Here is an 18,834-nt window from a genome sequence, read left to right as displayed (position 1 = left end):
GCCTTTCTCTCAGCTCGAACCAGTCTGGCCATTCTCTGTTGACTTCTCTCATCAACAAGGTGTTTCCATCTGCAGAACTATCAATCACTGGATGTTTTTGGCACCATTCTGAGTAAACTCTTGACACTTTTGTGCATTAAAATCCCAGGAGATCAGCAGTTGCAGAAATACTCAAACCAGCCTGTCTGGCACCAACAATCATGCCACAGCTGAAATTACTGATATCATATTTTTCCCACATTCTGTATAATAGGTGTACAGGTGTTCCTAATAAAGTGGTCATTGAGAGTAAATTACAGTGGATAGGACTATATAATATATTTTTTTACTTTGCTGGTTAAAGTGCATACATCCATGCACAAGTTAATTTAAACATAATGATTGCACTTATGTTAAATGCAAGTATAATTTACAGAAACTATGCAGCACTTTTATTTTGTCACTATCCTTTATTGCGCTTTATTATCATCCATTAACACACTGACATAATGATTGATGTAATAACCTCCTTAACAGAGATTCCTTAAATTGAATTTAAATTAGCACTCTTTGGAAGAAACAACTCACACTTGCTAATATTTCATTTGAGGTACAAATTGCCTTACTAACCACAGCATTTCTAAGAAACAAAGTGGTGTCATCGGCTAACAGACACATTTTTTATTTGTTCCCAAAAATGCCCTGGGAGAAATTCATATGCACAAAACAAGAAAGAACCGGTGTGAAAAAACTGTGAAATTGTACAGCCTTGTCTGATACCCCTCAAAAGAGAAAATCTACCAGATGACCCATTAACCAGTTTAGCAGAGACAAAAATGTATTGGATGATGGACTGCTCTTTGGCCATCAATTTACTCATTTTAATAGCTTTATTAATGAGTTTATTTCATGAATTCCCAATGCAACCCGTATTGGTTGGTAATTGAACCCTGCATAAAGTCATTTTTTTATCATCCCCAAATCATCACTCTTACATAATTCATTAAAATAATGAAGAATTGTTTAAAATCCAGCATTCACTTCTACTCATTTTAGTCATGCTGTTATTAGTATTAATATGTAGTAAGAACTGCCTGTAAGAACTGGAGGATCAATACAAACACTTTCTTCAAAAGATATGTGTATCATATCCTCCTACAGAAACCACAAATCTATACAAGACTGCTTCAACATGTCACTATTATGCCATGTATATATCTGTGGTTTGGGGTTACATTTTTGGAAAACATCAAAATAACCCAAAAACCACCTTGTTAGACACACCATCTTTTGCTATCTTAGGAGGCCATCTATCTAAATTGTCATCTGTGGCCATATTAAAATCACCCACAAGAATAATTTTGCCGTTCATACATTAAAACAAGAGGATTGCAACCCTATTTTCTAATTTATCAAAAAGGAACAAGTTTTTACCACCTTCCATCATTGTTACTCTCACTGTAAATAATATTCCCTCTGAAGTTTCAAAGGAGAATAGCAGCCTCTGCTGACCTTTTTGCATCATGACTCAATGGCCATTATTTCATTTTTAGCACCTGTGATTATTTTCAAATGTTATCAGATGAATTTCTGAAGTCCAATCCATACTTACTGTAATTCCATTAAGTGTGTGCTTCAAGGTAGTAGAAACAAAAATGTTTTAGGTAATTGAATCTCATCATATTGCAAAGATAATTTGTGCCTGCATCCACTCAAGGTAGTTGAAACATACAGTATTTTACTTATGTACTACAAAGGCTAATGTTTTCTGTTCTTCTACTTCCCATAGTACATAAAGGACTTTTATAACCAAACCACCCTGAGGCGTTATGGGTCAGGAATGGATGAAGAGGCTCTCACGCTTATGTATTCAGTCACTGTATCTATATTTGCCATCGGAGGCCTGTTGGGCTCTCTCACAGTGGGAATACAGGTTACCAAATTTGGGAGGTAGAGTATGCACCTTAACTTCTTGGAGAATTTTTGTGAATTCTCTGTAATGTTCATTTTAATAATGGGACTTTATATTAGATGGCCTTATCTACTAAATACTTAACTATTTGATACAATGTACTTATTATGTACATGCATGTTGTTGCATTGTAATTACATTTAAAGTACTTGCAGAATTACATTTGTAGTTACACTGTTAAATTTACCTCTCACCCAACCCTTACCCCAGAACCTAACATTAACACTAACCCCTTATCCTATCCCTAACTATACCCATACTTCTAAATCTACCTTTACCTCAACCTCAGTAGCAGAAAATGTGGGAATTTTCCAGAACAACATGTAGTTACACAGTAAATACATAGTCTTATATGTATTTAATTTTAGTACATTGTAGTTAAGACTACCTAATATAAAGTGTGACCTAATAATGTTTTTGATTGTACGCTCATTAGTTACAACATTAAGTGAAAAGAAACATCCCTGTAGGATATACCCTTTAACACAGATACTCTAATAAGGAATAATTGTTTCTGGAATTACGTCTCATTATATTAGGCTCAAGGTGTGTGTGTGTGTGTGTGTGTGTGTGTGTGTGTGTGTGTGTGTGTGTGTGTGTGTGTGTGTGTGTGTGTGTAATTTGTAGAAAAGGGACCCTGGTGCGCAGCACAATTCTGGTGTTTATTTCTGGAGGGCTGATGGGCTTCAGCCGGTTATGTGGATCTCCAGAGATGGTCATCATTGGTCGCTTTATTACAGGGATACATTCAGGTAATTCATTTCATATTATATTGAAGACAAGTTTGCCCTTAACCCTTGCCCTTAAGCTCATATGGGTCTATATGTATGTAGACAATATAAACAAAACTGAAAAGGTGTTTTGAAATTTGCTAGCAGGTGTTGCTTATATGTCACATTTTCATTTATAGCTTCACAAAAAAATAAAGAGAACTTAAAATATCTTATACCATTACTTATAGGAGCTGATTATCTTTAAAACGAGCCCAACACAAATTAATCGAATGTATAATACGCACAAAGCACATAATGTGGTATCTGGCTAAAAACCCTTTAGCTTTCCCGAATCAGATGACTTAATCGGAAATAATGAAGTACGTTGTCCATCCAAATATAGGCAGAGAGGATCGTTCACTCTAATTACATATGGCCACCAGGATGTGGTGCCAAGTACATAACACAGACACAGTGATGACTCAAGTGACTGCATGCTTTGGAGAGAGAACATATCTTTAGTCATTGTTGTATTTGTTCTTATGTACAATTATTATATTTTTATATGTATAGAGAGGCTTTTAGACACTTGGACACATTTTTGGACACTAGGAAATATCTTTTGTTTGCTTGGTCGTATCAACACAAATATTTTGGTTATTCTCAGGTGACATGATATGGAACAAAATAAATGCTGAGAGCTACCTTATTTACACCCTGAGATATATAATGTCAAATAAGAAAAATAATAATAAAAAAATAGTTATTTTTGGGGAAAACTAATAAATAAATAGTGGTTTTCAGCTATTTTTTAGGCTGTATCATAATCTATATCAGTAAAAAAAAAAAAAAAAATATATATATATATATATATATATATATATATATATTATGATACAGAACACTTGACCCTCCTTTTTTTATTAAAGTTATAAGACTTTAATTTTAGGGAATGCCACTGAAACAAGAAACCTTTAAAAACACACTTAAAGGGATATTTCACCCATTGATGATGTGAAGCTCATACAATGGTTCTCACAAATTTTAACAAATTAATTTCCAGTTCCTTCCAGACATTTGTGATTTATTTATTTTTTTTAATCATTCAGATTCTAACCAATTCTCAAATTAATCATTTAGACCCATTTGTTAACTGGTTGGACCGATTCTCAAGTAGCTAAAAAAAAAATGTATTTATCTATTTATTTATTTTTGTTGGATAAGTGACAATTCACTTCAGTTCACTCAAAAATCGGTCATCACTATGGCTTGCAAGTTTTACTCTATATAAGAGCTGTCACATATTCCCTGTTGTCTTTTGTTTTTGTGCTTTTATGTTGAAATTCTTGTTTAGTTCCTGTTTCCTGTTAGGTTTTTGTAGTTCCTTGTAGTTTCATTTTATGATTGGTTTTCCCCTGATTGTTTCCCCAGGTGTTCCTTGTTTTCCCTTGTGTATTTAAGCCCTTGTTTCCCCCAGTTAATTTGTCAGTTCTTGCATGTTTTGTTATGCTCTGTGCTAGGTTCCCTGTGTTTTGATTTATTCTGTGCTTTCTTGTTTACTTTAATAAAGCTGCGTATAGATCCTCGCCTGCCTCGTCACAGAAGAACTGACCCAAGATGGATCTATACGCAGCTTTATTAAAGTAAACAAGAAAGCACAGAATAAATCAAAACACAGGGAACCTGGCACAGAGCATAACAAAACATGGAAGAACTGACAAATGAACTGGGGGAAACAAGGGCTTAAATACACAAGGGAAAACAAGGAACACCTGGGGAAACAATCAGGGAATGAGAAATAATCAGGGGAAAACCAATCATAAAATGAAACTACAAGGAACTACAAAAACCTAACAGGAAACAGCAACTAAACAAGAACTTATAAAAGCACAAAAAAAAAAAAAAAGACAACAGGGAATACGTGACAAGAGCAATATCTAGCCAATAAAATATTTCCGAGCTGATTATAATTAGAAAAATATATATTTACTATAGAAATTTCCATGGCTTTTTAAAGGGATAGGTCTGCCAAAAAGAAACTATAGTTTTCTCACCCTCATTATATTCCAAACCCATACACGTATGACTTTCAAAAGGAGATGTTAGGCAGAATGTTAGCCTCAGTCAGCATTCACTTCCAATGCATCTTTTTTCAATACAATACAAGTGAATGGTAACCGAGGAATTATAAAGAATTATAATGGCCATTTTATTTTAATGTCACTTTTTTTGTTTAAATTTAAAAAATCCTTCCTGTCTAACAAATTTCTCTTTGGATTTCTAGTGCCATTACTAATTATGTCTTACAATGCATTTTTCTGCGGTACTGACATGTGCTCCTCTGTTTTGTGCTCCTGTAGGGATATCACTCAGCGTAGTGCCCATGTACCTGGGAGAAATTGCTCCAAAGAATCTTCGAGGCTTCCTGGGACTCATGCCAAGCATCTTTATCTGTTTGGGAGTGTTTATCGCACAGATTTTGGGGCTCCATGAGCTCTTGGGCAAGGTAGTGCTTACAGATATAGTTTTCCACTATAATTGTTTAGCCATGTTAAACAGATCCTTTAAAGATTTGCTCTCAGTCTTTTTACAACATAGTTGTCAAGCCTGTCTCTGTAAGGATGCTTTGTCATCTTATCATCTTGTGCCCTCACACAGGAAGAGTACTGGCCTCTGTTTCTCTCTCTAGTTGTGGTGCCTGCATTTATACAGCTCATGTTGTTGCCATGGTTCCCAGAGAGTCCAAGATACCTGTTGATAGAAAAGAGGAACATTCATGCAACTATCACAGGTAAAGACTTTTTTTCCTACTTAAAACAAATGTATGTCACTTGGAAATACCAATGCTAATTTTCATTGTAACCTTTTATGTGGCAGTTACAGTACTATCTGGAAGGGAATTCAAAGTTCATGTGTGCAAAAGTTAATTATGCAACTTAAATAAAATCTTCCATCAAAAAAGAATTCAGTGAATGCCAGAGGATTTTTACCTCTCATTTAATTACATTAAGACTGATTGACTGTGGTGGAGAGATTAGTGGACAGATTCTCATAGAAGCTCTTAGCTGACACTACAAAGGCCTGGCAGTCATACAGCAGCTACTAGGACCACATAAAAGGAAAACATGCCGACTATGTAAAAGAATGTGTGATAGGATTAGAGGAGAGTAGCAGTGGCAGTAATCAGAGTATAGTAGCAGTATTTAGGTGCCTCGATTGCAGTGGTGGAGCGATGATGTACACTCCCAACAAAGTATGCCCCAGACCATGGTAATCTTTCACTTCCTGCATAACCTAGCACTTTGGCCAGCTAAATGAGGAATTCTAGCATGCAAATTGTGTTTGTGCTGTTTGCACATATCCTTTAGTGAATCAGGTGCTAAAACAACACAGACAGTATTGTGTGCAAATAAATGATGCCATGGACCCTTTTAACATTTCTGGGTTTGGAACGGGGAAGTAAACAATAGCAGATAATCTTCTTTTGAGGTGAATAGGAGACCATGGCAAATATAATTTTTGCATTTCAAATTGCTCCTACAGCAAAAGAAAAAGAATCCACTATTATGCTTCGACAACTTTCCAAAAGGGGAACAAACAGAGAGCGGTCGATTAAAGGTATAGTTCACCCAAAAATTAAAATTCTCTCATCATTTACTCATCCTCATGCCATCCCAGAAGTGTGTGACTCTCTTGCTTCTGTTGAACACAAACAACGATTTTTAGAAAAATATCTCAGCTCTGTAGGTCCATGTAATGCAAGTGAATGGTGGCCAGAACTTTGAAGGTCCTAAAAGCACATAAAGTCAGCATAAACGTAATTCATAAGAAGCAATATGATACTGTTGGTGTGGGTGAGAAACAGATCAATATTTAAGTCTTCCCTGCTCAGTAGGTGGCGATATGCACAAAGAATGTGAATTGCCAAAAACAAAACAATAAGAATGTTATAATGAAAGTGGATATTTATAGTAAAAATGACTAACCAATGGAGTTATATGGATTACTTTAATGCTGCTTTTATTTGCTTTATGGATCTTCAAAGTTCTTGTCACTATTCACATGCATTGTATGGACCGACAGAGCTGAGATATTTTTCTAAAAATCTTTGTTTGTGTTCAGCAGAAGAAAAAAAAAAGGTCATGCACATCTGGGATGGCATGAGGGTGAGCAAATAATGAGAGAATTTACATTTTTGGGTGAACTATACCTTTAAGGCAATCAGAAGAGAGAAAGATGTCAAGTTTACTGTCAATTTCTTAGCAGCTGTATTTGAAACCCCATTGCAGCAGTGGTGATGTGTGTATATATATACTCACCTAAAGGATTATTAGGAACACCATACTAATACTGTGTTTGACCCCCTTTCGCCTTCAGAACTGCCTTAATTCTACGTGGCATTGATTCAACAAGGTGCTGAAAGCATTCTTTAGAAATGTTGGCCCATATTGATAGGATAGCATCTTGCAGTTGATGGAGATTTGTGGGATGCACATCCAGGGCACGAAGCTCCCGTTGAACCACATCCCAAAGATGCTCTATTGGGTTGAGATCTGGTGACTGTGGGGGCCATTTTAGTACAGTGAACTCATTGTCATGTTCAAGAAACCAATTTGAAATGATTCGAGCTTTGTGACATGGTGCATTATCCTGCTGGAAGTAGCCATCAGAGGATGGGTACATGGTGGCCATAAAGGGATGGACATGGTCAGAAACAATTCTCAGGTAGGCCGTGGCATTTAAACGATGCCCAATTGGCACTAAGGGGCCTAAAGTGTGCCAAGAAAACATCCCCCACACCATTACACCACCACCACCAGCCTGCACAGTGGTAACAAGGCATGATGGATCCATGTTCTCATTCTGTTTATGCCAAATTATGACTCTACCATCTGAATGTCTCAACAGAAATCGAGACTCATCAGACCAGGCAACATTTTTCCAGTCTTCAACTGTCCAATTTTGGTGAGCTCTTGCAAATTGTAGCCTCCTTTTCCTATTTGTAGTGGAGATGAGTGGTACCCGGTGGGGTCTTCTGCTGTTGTAGCCCATCCGCCTCAAGGTTGTGCGTGTTGTGGCTTCACAAATGCTTTGCTGCATACCTCGGCTGTAACAAGTGGTTATTTCAGGCAAAGTTGCTCTTCTATCAGCTTGAATCAGTCGGCCCGTTCTCTTCTGACCTCTAGCATCAACAAGGCATTTTCGCCCACAGGACTGCCGCATACTGGATGTTTTTCCCTTTTCACACCATTCTTTGTAAACCCTAGAAATGGTTGTGCGTGAAAATCCCAGTAACTGAGCAGATTGTGAAATACTCAGACCGCCCGTCTGGCACCAACAACCATGCCACGCTCAAAATTGCTTAAATCACCTTTCTTTCCCATTCTGACATTCAGTTTGGAGTTCAGGAGATTGTCTTGACCAGGACCACACCCCTAAATGCATTGAAGCAACTGCCATGTGATTGGTTGATTAGATAATTGCATTAATGAGAAATTGAACAGGTGTTCCTAATAATCCTTTAGGTGAGTGTATGTATATGTATGTATATATATATATATATATATATATATATATATATATATATATATATATATATATATATATATATATATATATTTCTTTTTTATGCTAAGGTAATATAACTGTAACAACAATAATTTAATACTATACATTTTCACCACATAAGAAAAAAAAAATATTAAAAGTTTGCTTAATTTACATTGCTAAATAAGGTGGAAATGTGTCGTCACAGGCTGTGAAAACGGTCCACTAGCATAATGTTTTAGTATGAGGCTTAACATCAATATTGTGGTCCTATTTTTTAAACATATCTTGAAGGATGACCGGACGAATTAGATAAATCATTAGTTTGGCTGATTCTGTGATTCTGGTGTTCCAACATATGATTCTCTGATGATCCGATACTCTGATATTTTAATGCTCAAATTTTGTGCAACTGATTCCCATTTAAAGCACTGAAGTGGTACCGCACTAAGTCTAATATCCAGGCTGAGATGGAGGAGATACAGGAAGAGCAGCAGTCTTTGTCCTCTGTAGAGTCTGTCTCTGTTCTGCAGCTCTTTAGGGATCCATCTGTTCGCTGGCAGCTTGTTACGGTCATTGTTGTTAATGCTGGGATGCAGCTGTCTGGAATTGATGCGGTGTGTACGTTTTTAACAGTTACAGAAATTGTTCACCCAAAAATTACAATTCTGTCATCATGTACTTACCCTCATGTTGTTCCAATCCTGTATGACTATCTTTCTTCTGCAGAACACAGAAGGAAATAATTTAATTAATGTCCTGTTGGCAGCATTTAATACAATGGCAGTAAATACTAATTACTTTCATGCTTAATAAAGCAACCTAAAGTGTCATAAATGTAGAACATGCAACTTGTGCATCACATGCCAAATATTCTACAATCACTTTGTATGAAGAACATAATGCAATTAAAGTAATTATTCACTCTCTAATAAAATCATATAATAAAAGTCCACAAACAGGGTGGAAATCAAATATGGCAGGTGGCGAGGATGAGTAAATGAAGACAGAATTTCCATGTTTGGGTGAACTATTAATGACATTCATTAATGACAGTGACCATTCAAATTGCCATAATGTTTTTTGAAATCCTGTTCTAGATTTGGTTCTACACCAACACTATCTTCGAGAATGCTGGCATTGCTGCTCATCAGATTCAGTACACTACAGTGGGCACCGGAGCCATAGAGGTCATCGCTGGACTCATAGGGGTGAGAACACATTGACTGCTACATAGCCAGACAGACTTGGAAGTTTCAGATCCATTTCTGATTTCTAAGGCTATCTGATATTTGATTCTTAAACTAAACATTTAAAATTTTAAATGGAACCCACTTATAATTACTGTAACTCTTGATGCTGCAGTTTGTAAACTACATCTTTCAAAGTGAATTGCTACAGTATCTCTGAAATGAAAATGAACTGGTCTGTAAGAATGCTCTAAGGTTTCCCTTTAGACAGTAATCCACCATTCTGTTACTAATAGAATTGTATTCAAAATGAATCCTATGAATTTTATCCAGTGTTTCACTATTGAGCGTGTGGGAAGGAGGCCTCTAATGATTGGTGGTTTTACCTTCATGGGCATATGCTGTGCTGGGATTACTTTCTCCCTCATATTACAGGTAGGTGTGACCTGTGCATTTTCTCTCTGATCCAGTATCTTCTTATCCTTGTCTTAATAAAATCAAGTGAATCATTGACCCTTAAGTAAGAATTAGTCATTTAATGCATTTTGGTAGCACTGAACTAAATTAAACAAGGGAGCTTGAATCTTAGTTTCTTTAAAAGTCTGCAAACTCTCTATTACCATAGATTTGAGTGAGTCTAAAATTGCTCTTTTAACTGTATGTTGGCTGAGATGTGAGCTACAATGTTCTTTCTGTGTTGATGCTGACTTTTGGGGTTGGACATAAATAACAAATAACTACAATCTTGAATTCATATGGTCTTGAAGGTGTACACTATAGACTTCAAAGAATAATTCCCCCAAAAATGAAAATTCTGACATTATATACTCATTTCAATCCCATATGACTTTCTTTTCTCTGCAAAACGTAAAAGGATATACTTTAAAAAAAATTGTGGACGCTGTTTTCCATACAATAGCAGTGGATAGTGACTCACATTAAAATTTCAAAAGCACCCGAAATCTCATAAAATTAGTCTATATTACTCATATTGCATATAGCAGAATGCTTCTTATTCCAAATCTTCCGAAGGTATACAATAATTTACAGTATAATCAGAATTGATGAACTGATCAGAGTTTAACTCATTATTTTGTCAAATCAATCAAAATGTATACAGAGCTCAAGTCAAAGAAAGCGACACATCAATTATATCTAAACTCACTAGCTATTTCGCATCACATGACTAAACTTCATGACACAAAACCAATGAGGTTTGATGTTATTGACGTGTTGTCATATTTGGTTTGGGCTCTGTATACTTTAGTTGATTAATGATTTGATATTTGATTTAAGAGAGTGAATAACAACTCATCATACAAAGTGATTTTATGCTCTAAGAAAACTTGGTATAATATGACACACAATTTGCGTAGACTACTTTTGGGTGATTTTTAAAGCTTTGAAGTAATAGTACACCCTAAAATGAAAATTATCTAATAATTTACTCACTCTCATGCCATCCAAGATGTGTATGACTTATGAATATTTTTAGAAGAATATCTCATCTCTGTGGGTCCATACAATGCAATTGAATAGTGGCAAGATCTTTGAAGGTCCAAAAAGGACATAAAGTCAGCATAAAAGTAATCCATATGACTCCAGTGGTGAAATCCATATCTTAAGAAGTGATATGATGGGGTGGGTGATAAACAGATTGATATTTAAGTCCTTTTTTGTAAATCTCCACTTTCAGTTTCACTTTCACATTTTTCTTCTTTTGCTTTTGCCGATTTAAATTCTTTGTGCGTACTGCCACCTAATGGGCAAGGAGGATACAACTTTTTAAGGACAAAATGACTTAAATATTGATCTGTTTCTCACCCACACCTCTATAGCTTCTGAAGATATGGATTTAACCAATGGAGTCTTATAGATTACTTTTGTGATATATTTATGTGCTTTTTGGAGCTTTACATTTCTGGTCGCCATTCACTTGGACCTGCAGACCTGAGATATTCTTCCAAAAATCTTTGTTTGTGTTCAGCAGAAGAAATAAAGTCATACACATCTGGGATGTCATGAGGGTGTAAATTATGAGAGAAATTAAAAATTTGGGGTGAACTAACCCTTTAAGTGAGTCACAATTGAATGGAAGTCAGTGATTGTTACATTCTTTAAAATATCTCCTCTTGTGTTTTACAGATTTAAAAAAAGGAATTTGGTTTGGAATGACATGAGGGTCAGTAAATAGTGCAATATGCAGTAATTCAAGGAAGATGTTCTAATGGCAGGTAGAGCATTCATTGATTCATCAGATAATGTATTGGTCTCTTGGTCTCTGGTTCTTCTGTCTATTTCTAGACTCATGTGGCATTCATGCGTTACTTCAGTGTGGCCTGTGTGGTTGGAATCATCGCTGGATTCTGCATAGGGCCTGGTGAGGATGTCTCGCTGAACAGGCATTTCTTTTCTTTTTCATTCATGCTTTATGACCCAGCTCTTCATTATTCAGTGCTTCATGTAAATATGCCCCTTGCCTCTTAAAACTGGCCCTTTATCTTTGTGTATGTTAATTATATAAAAATAAATTATATTTATTGAATGATATAAGCATAATTATATGACTTTGTATTTTTATTTATTTTATTTGTAAATGGAGTTTATACTTTATTTAAAAAAATAAAAAATACACTATATACTTTTTACATGTAGCCTATGGTTGGTATGGCTATGAAGCATTTAAAATGAGAGACTAGTGCCCCCTGGTGGTGAAACAGTACACTTGAATTCTCTTTGGGGAAAAAAAAATTGAATTGAATTTTAATTGAAATTATAAAAATTTTAATATTTAAAAATATAACATTTAATTAATATTTATAGCAATTGCATTATGAAATGGCTTTAAATAAATACACTGATGTTGTCATGTTTGTGTTCCTGCACAGCTGGAGTCCCATTCCTCATGACAGGAGAGCTCTTTAAACAATCTCATCGACCTGCTGCCTACATTGTAGGAGGATTTCTCAACTGGATATCAAACTTCACTGTGGGCTTTGTCTTTCCATTCCTTCAGGTAAGCCTGTCTGTCAAGGAACACATTGCATATAGCAGAAAATGCTGAAAATTTGCTGCACTATATGCTACCAGTGAGATTAATTATAGGGATATTATAATATTATTATTATTAATACTATTATTAATTAACTGTCATTTTGCTCACCACAAAATGACAGTTCTCTCATCATTTACTCACCCTCATGCCATCCAAGATGTGTATTACTTTCTTTCTTCTGCTGAACATAAACAATTGTGCTATTGGTGCTATTTTTGTTAAAAAAAAGCCCGACTTTTGCAACACATGGACATCGGAGCAACCGGTGTTCGTGTCTACCATCGCCAGACACTACTGAAATATAAGACTCGTGCAAAAACCAAGCTGCATGATGACCTGCAGGAGGCGCTACGCGTACTCGGCTTGCTGCGGAGACCAGGCCTCCAGCCCTCGGCGTCGCCTGATGCCGGTGGCCAGGGGAGAGGACGTCGTAAGCGGTGTGCGAGAAAGCGGAAGCGCGGAAAGAGGGCGGGGGTCCATGCTAGGCTAAAAACAAACCCTAGCCGGCCGGCTCTCCCGTCTATCCTGCTCTCAAATGTTTGCTCCCTGGACAATAAACTGGACTATATCCGACTCCAGCAGGCTACGCAGCGTGAGTTTAGAGACTGCTGCGTCTTTGTTTTCACGGAGACGTGGCTCAGCGACAGAGTTCCGGATGCCGCCATTCAGCTAGACGGGCTCGCCTCGTTTCGTGCCGACAGAAATACAGCTCTCTGCGGTAAGACTCGCGGTGGTGGCTTGTGTGTTTACATCAACACGGAATGGTGCAAGAACTCTATGCTAGTCTCTAGTTACTGTTCATCGCTGTTGGAGCTTGTGACTGTTAGATGCAGACCTTTTTATCTACCACGGGAATTCACCACTGTTTGCATAACCGGAGTTTACATTCCCCCCAGCGCTAACGCTAAGGAAGCGCTCTGTGAACTGTATGGGGCTATGAGCGAACTGCAGAACGCTCACCCCGACGGACTGTTTATTGTCGCCGGAGATTTCAACCATGCAAATCTCAAGACAGTGCTCCCTAAACTTCATCAGTATGTGGACTTTGCAACGAGAGGGGCGAACGCGCTTGATCTTGTTTACACAAACATCCCAGGCGCGTACCGGGCGGAGCCCCGCCCACACCTCGGCTACTCAGACCACATCTCTGTTATGTTAATTCCAGCATACAGACCGCTCGTCAGACGCACAAAACCGCTTCAGAAGCAGGTGAAAACCTGGCCAGCAGGAGCCATCTCTGCTCTTCAGGACTGTTTTGAGTGTACTGACTGGCACATGTTCAGGGAGGCTGCAACATATGGCGATTCTACCAACTTGGAGGAATACACAGCATCAGTGACCAGCTACATCAGCAAGTGCATTGATGATGTCACTTTCTCAAGACCATCACCACACGCTCCAACCAGAAGCCGTGGATGACTGCGGAGGTGCGCACGCTGCTGAGGTCCCGAGACTCCGCCTTCAGAGCAGGCGATAAGGCAGCCCTAAGAACAGCTAGGGCCAAACTGTCACGGGCAATCAGAGAGGCAAAGCGCGCTACGCCCAGAGAATCCACAGTCACTTCCAGGACAGCGGTGACACGCGGCGCATTTGGCAGGGCATCCAGGCCATCACCAACTACAGGACAACATCAGTTGCCTGTGACAAAGATGCCTCCCTTCCAGATGCGCTGAACGACTTCTACGCTCGGTTTGAAGTGCAGAACGGCGTGATGGCGAGGAAGTCCACCCCTCCTCCCAGCGACCAGGTGCTTTGTCTTACCACGGCAGATGTGAGGAAAACTCTACGTAGAGTCAACCCACGGAAGGCTGCTGGACCAGACAACATTCCTGGCAGAGTGCTCAGAGGATGTGCAGACCAGCTAGCAGATGTTCTTACCGACATCTTCAACATCTCTCTGAGCAGCGCCGTCGTTCCAACGTGCTTCAAGGCCACCACCATCATCCCCATGCCAAAGAAGTCTTCAGTGTCCTGCCTCAGCGACTACCGTCCCGTCGCACTTACACCCATCATCATGAAGTGCTTCGAGAGGCTCGTCATGAGGCAGATTAAGACCCAGCTGCCCCCTCACTAGACCCACTGCAGTTTGCGTATCGTTCAAACTGTTCAGCGGACGATGCCATCACCACAACCCTCCATCTGGCCCTCACCCACCTAGACAATAAGGACTCATACGTTCGAATGCTGTTCATAGATTTCAGCTCAGCATTCAACACAATAATTCCCCAGCACCTGATTGGAAAGCTGAACCTGCTGGGCCTGGACACCTCCCTCTGCAACTGGATCCTGGACTTCCTGACTGGGAGACCTCAGTCAGTCCGGATCGGGAACAGCATCTCCACCACCACCACACTGAGCACTGGGGCCCCCAGGGCTGTGTGCTCAGTCCACTGCTGTTCACTCTGCTGACTCACGACTGTGCAGCAATGCACAGCTCGAATCACATCATCAAGTTCGCCGATGACACGACCGTGGTGGGTCTCATCAGCAAGAACGACGAGTCAGCATACAGAGAGGAGGTGCAGCGGCTGATGAACTGGTGTAGAGCCAATAACCTGTCCCTGAATGTCGACAAAACAAAAGAGATGGTTGTTGACTTTAGGAGAGCACAAGGTGAACACACTCCGCTGAACATCGACGGCTCCTCTGTGGAGATCGTCAAAAGCACCAAATTCCTTGGTGTTCACTTGGCGGAGAACCTCACCTGGTCCCTCAACACCAGCTCTATCACCAAGAAGGCTGAGGAAAGCACATCTCCCAACCCCCATCCTCACTACATTCTATAGAGGGACTATTGAGAGCATCCTGAGCAGCTGCATCACTGCCTGGTTTGGGACTTGCACCATTTCGGACCGCAAAGCCCTGCAGAGGATAGTGAAGACAGCTGAGAAGATCATTGGGGTCTCTCTTCCCTCCATCAAAGACATTTACAAAAAACACTGTATCCGCAAAGCAACCAGCATTGTGGACGACCCCACACACCCCTCACACAAACTCTTTACCCTCCTCCCGTCTGGCAAGAGGTACCGAAGCATTCGGGCCCTCACGGCCAGACTGTGTAACAGCTTCTTCCCCCAAGCCATCAGACTCCTCAATACTCAGAGACTGGTTTGACACACACACACACACGTGTCCTGAGTTGCACTTTAATTACTGTCACTTTAGAACTGTCTGCTACCTCAATAACTGCTATGTGCATAGAACACTATCTCATAGTATGTTATGTTTACATTTTTAGAAACTGTCATCTTTTTGCACTACTGAGTACTGGTCGGCGCTGCACTGTCTATTGTCCTGTTCATTGTCAGAAATTTGTTGTACTGTCCCGTACTTTTTGCACATGTTTGCACGTGCACTTTATATAGGTATATATAGGTTTTTTATATAGGTATTTTATTTCGTTGTGTTGTCTCATGTGGTACTGTGTTGGTCCTTTGTTGTTTTTATGTAGCACCATGGTCCTGAAGGAACGTTGTCTCGTTTTGCTGTGTACTGTACTAACTGTATATGGTTGAAACGACAATAAAAACCACTTGACTTGACAAAGATTTTAAGAAAAGCTTCTCACCTCTGTATTTAGGCTCTTTTTTACTATAAATCTGTATTTTCTTGTTCTTTTGTTTTTGGTTATTTGAATTATTTGCCATCTACTGCACAGAAAGGAGAATTTATAGTAAAAATGACTTACATATTAAGCTGTTTCTCACCCACACCTTTCATATAGCTTCTAAAGAGATATATTTAACCACTGGAGTCTTATGGATATATTTTAAGCTGCATTTGTATTCTTTTTGGATCTTCAAAATTCTGGCCACCATTCACTTTTATTGTATGGACCTTCAGAGAGGAAATATTCTTCTAAAAATATTTGTGTGTTTAGCAGAAGATAGAGAGTCACACACATCTGCGATGGCATGAGGATAAGTAAATGATGAGAGAATTTTCATTTTTGGGTGAACTACCTTTAATTCACTTTACCTGGCATGTCATAGAATATCATGCAACCTCAAAGGGAAACATTTTGTAATATATTTTCAGATGTCAGCTGGTGCATTCTGTTACCTGGTGTTCTGTGGTGTTTGTGTGGGGGTGACAGCTTACGTCTACTTCATTATCCCTGAGACCAAGAACAAAACCTTTGTGGAGATCAGTCATATGTTTGCTTCAAGAAACGGTTGTGAAATTGAAAACCTGCCGCTAGCCATCACTGATCAACTCAGCCTCAAAAAGATGAACGGGTATGGAACACTTGCTGTAGATGTGGACAAAACTGACAAGATAGAGAACTAGTGGTAATGACGGAGGGATGCTGTGTTATACTGTGTCATGGTGTAACAAATCAGTATTGTCTGAGTGCTGTGAGAATGTGATCTTTTTTGATTATTCCTCAGGAATTTTCATTTTACAAGCTGCAATATATATATATATATATATATATATATATGCTGTGCTGAGGCAAATTTTTGAGGGTGGTGTAGTTTAGTGTTAAGGGACCTGGGCTGGGTTATAGGTTCAAAGCTTGTAGGGAGAGTACAACTCATTTTAGTTTTTTCAGGGGTGTCAATCTCATAATCGTTCGCTAAACTGGGCTAAACGTCACCTCATGCGAGCCAGTCTTATTAATTATTAAACCTGGGTGTTCCCATAAAGGGAACTTTTGCTCTTCTTAAAGCTAAAACATGCAACCCAAGAAAATAATAGTTTATCCATGTCTCTGACACCCCTGATGTAAGCAATCAAATATTCACCAATTGTGCCCTTAGAGTAATTTTGTTTGTTCTAGATGAAAAAGAGGACATATACGACTCCTACCTGCTGGGGATCTGTGACTCAGCAAGTGTAAAATGGCTAAAAGTATTATAGTGTATAAATTTGGTGAACTGCCCCCTCATGTGGGGGAAGAACATAGATCAAATGTAGCATGTAAAATAAGTCATTATGACATATTCTGACATAGCTGAGCGGATCCAAATAGTTTTTGTTTGTTGTTTTGTTTTTTTATGTTGAGACCTCACACTATCCTGTGAGGTACATTTAAGGTGCATTTCTCACAGTGTACCAAAGCATGTGGTCTCCAATACTTGAATCAATATAAAAAAGTACATACCGTACATGTACTGTATGCAAAACCATACACATGGACTAGAATTTATTAGATTGTGTCATTTTCCCAGATGTGCATGACTTTCTTTTATCTGCTGAACACAAAAATGAAAAATGTTTCAGCTCTTTAGGTCCTCACAATGTAAGTGAATGTGACCAAAATTTTGAAGCTCCGAAAAGCATATAAAGGCTGCATAAAAGTAATCCATAAGACTCCAGTGGTAAAATCTATGTCTTCAGAAGGGAGATGATAGGTGTTTGTAAGGAACAGAGCAATAATTGCCTTTTTTTTTTTACTATTAATTCTCTTCCCTGCCCATTAGGTGGCAATATGCATGAAGAACGTGAATCACCAAAAACAAAAGAAAAATAATGTGAAAGTGGAGATTGGTAGTAAAAAAATGTCTTACTTGTTTATCTTTTTCTCACCCACACTTATATTGCTTTTGAAGATGTATATTCACTGGAGTTTTATGGATTACTTTTATGCTGCCTTTATGTGCTCTTGGAGCTTCAAACTTTTGGTCACCATTCACTTGCATTTTGAAGACCTACAGAGCTGAGAACTAAATAATTTTTTTTTTTTTTGTTTGTGTTCAGCAGAAAAAGATAGTCATACACATCTGGGATGACATGAGGGTGAGAAAATTATGATAATTTTTGGTCAAACTATCCCTTTATGCCATATTGTTTTAAACTGTCCTTTCCTCTCTTTTAAATGAGGGAGCGTGTTTTTGGCTACATTAGTAGTATTATTATTCCAGAGCCTAAGGACTACTAGCCTTTATGAGGTGCACATAAAAATAAATGATTACATTATTATATATTTAATTAACATATTCATTATACACAATAGGACAATGCAAGTTAATGAAAAGCAATGTACATATACAAATGAATGTAAAACTGCATTGTATATACAAACATGTTGTGTACTGTACTTGTCTGTACTGATACAGCTGAAATGTGTTTAAGCTGTTGTCTAAAAGTTGTGTTGGATTATTAATACAGCACCTGTTAATTTCATGTTTCATTTCATGTGACTTTATTTATTTATAGCTGATGTGTATTGATAACAGACCACAGTCTGACATGTGCAGGACAAAATAGCTGAGGGCATGCAATAAATATATATGACCAAATAAAGAAAGAAAGGTTTGTTTAAAACACACAATGGGGTCCAAAAGTCTGAGACCACATTGAGTTCCGCAGTAAAATGAGCAAGAGACATTTAGGATTCTGCACGTATCCTAGCTCACTTTTCAAATGAAAATG

The 18,834-nt window shown here is 38.4% G+C and overlaps 1 protein-coding gene across 1 annotated transcript in view; it reads left to right on the top strand.

The window, feature by feature from the left end:
* slc2a15b (solute carrier family 2 member 15b) overlaps nucleotides 1–17,667 on the top strand; it is a 46,558-nt gene extending 28,891 nt beyond the window's left edge. The window contains exons 3-12 of the mRNA XM_052126045.1: nucleotides 1,769–1,929; nucleotides 2,579–2,703; nucleotides 5,025–5,170; nucleotides 5,323–5,455; nucleotides 8,641–8,828; nucleotides 9,312–9,422; nucleotides 9,735–9,836; nucleotides 11,706–11,781; nucleotides 12,290–12,417; nucleotides 16,495–17,667. Of these exons, the coding sequence (XP_051982005.1) occupies nucleotides 1,769–1,929; nucleotides 2,579–2,703; nucleotides 5,025–5,170; nucleotides 5,323–5,455; nucleotides 8,641–8,828; nucleotides 9,312–9,422; nucleotides 9,735–9,836; nucleotides 11,706–11,781; nucleotides 12,290–12,417; nucleotides 16,495–16,746 (1,422 nt within the window). The 3' untranslated portion in view covers nucleotides 16,747–17,667. The remainder of the gene's footprint in view (nucleotides 1–1,768; nucleotides 1,930–2,578; nucleotides 2,704–5,024; nucleotides 5,171–5,322; nucleotides 5,456–8,640; nucleotides 8,829–9,311; nucleotides 9,423–9,734; nucleotides 9,837–11,705; nucleotides 11,782–12,289; nucleotides 12,418–16,494) is intronic.
* The last annotated feature ends 1,167 nt before the right edge of the window (nucleotides 17,668–18,834 follow it).

The sequence above is a fragment of the Xyrauchen texanus genome, chromosome 5, assembly GCF_025860055.1.
Source record: "Xyrauchen texanus isolate HMW12.3.18 chromosome 5, RBS_HiC_50CHRs, whole genome shotgun sequence".
NCBI lineage: Eukaryota > Metazoa > Chordata > Actinopteri > Cypriniformes > Catostomidae > Xyrauchen > Xyrauchen texanus.
The sequence above is the reverse complement of the archived record's forward strand: the minus strand, read 5'-3'. Positions and strand labels throughout refer to the sequence as shown.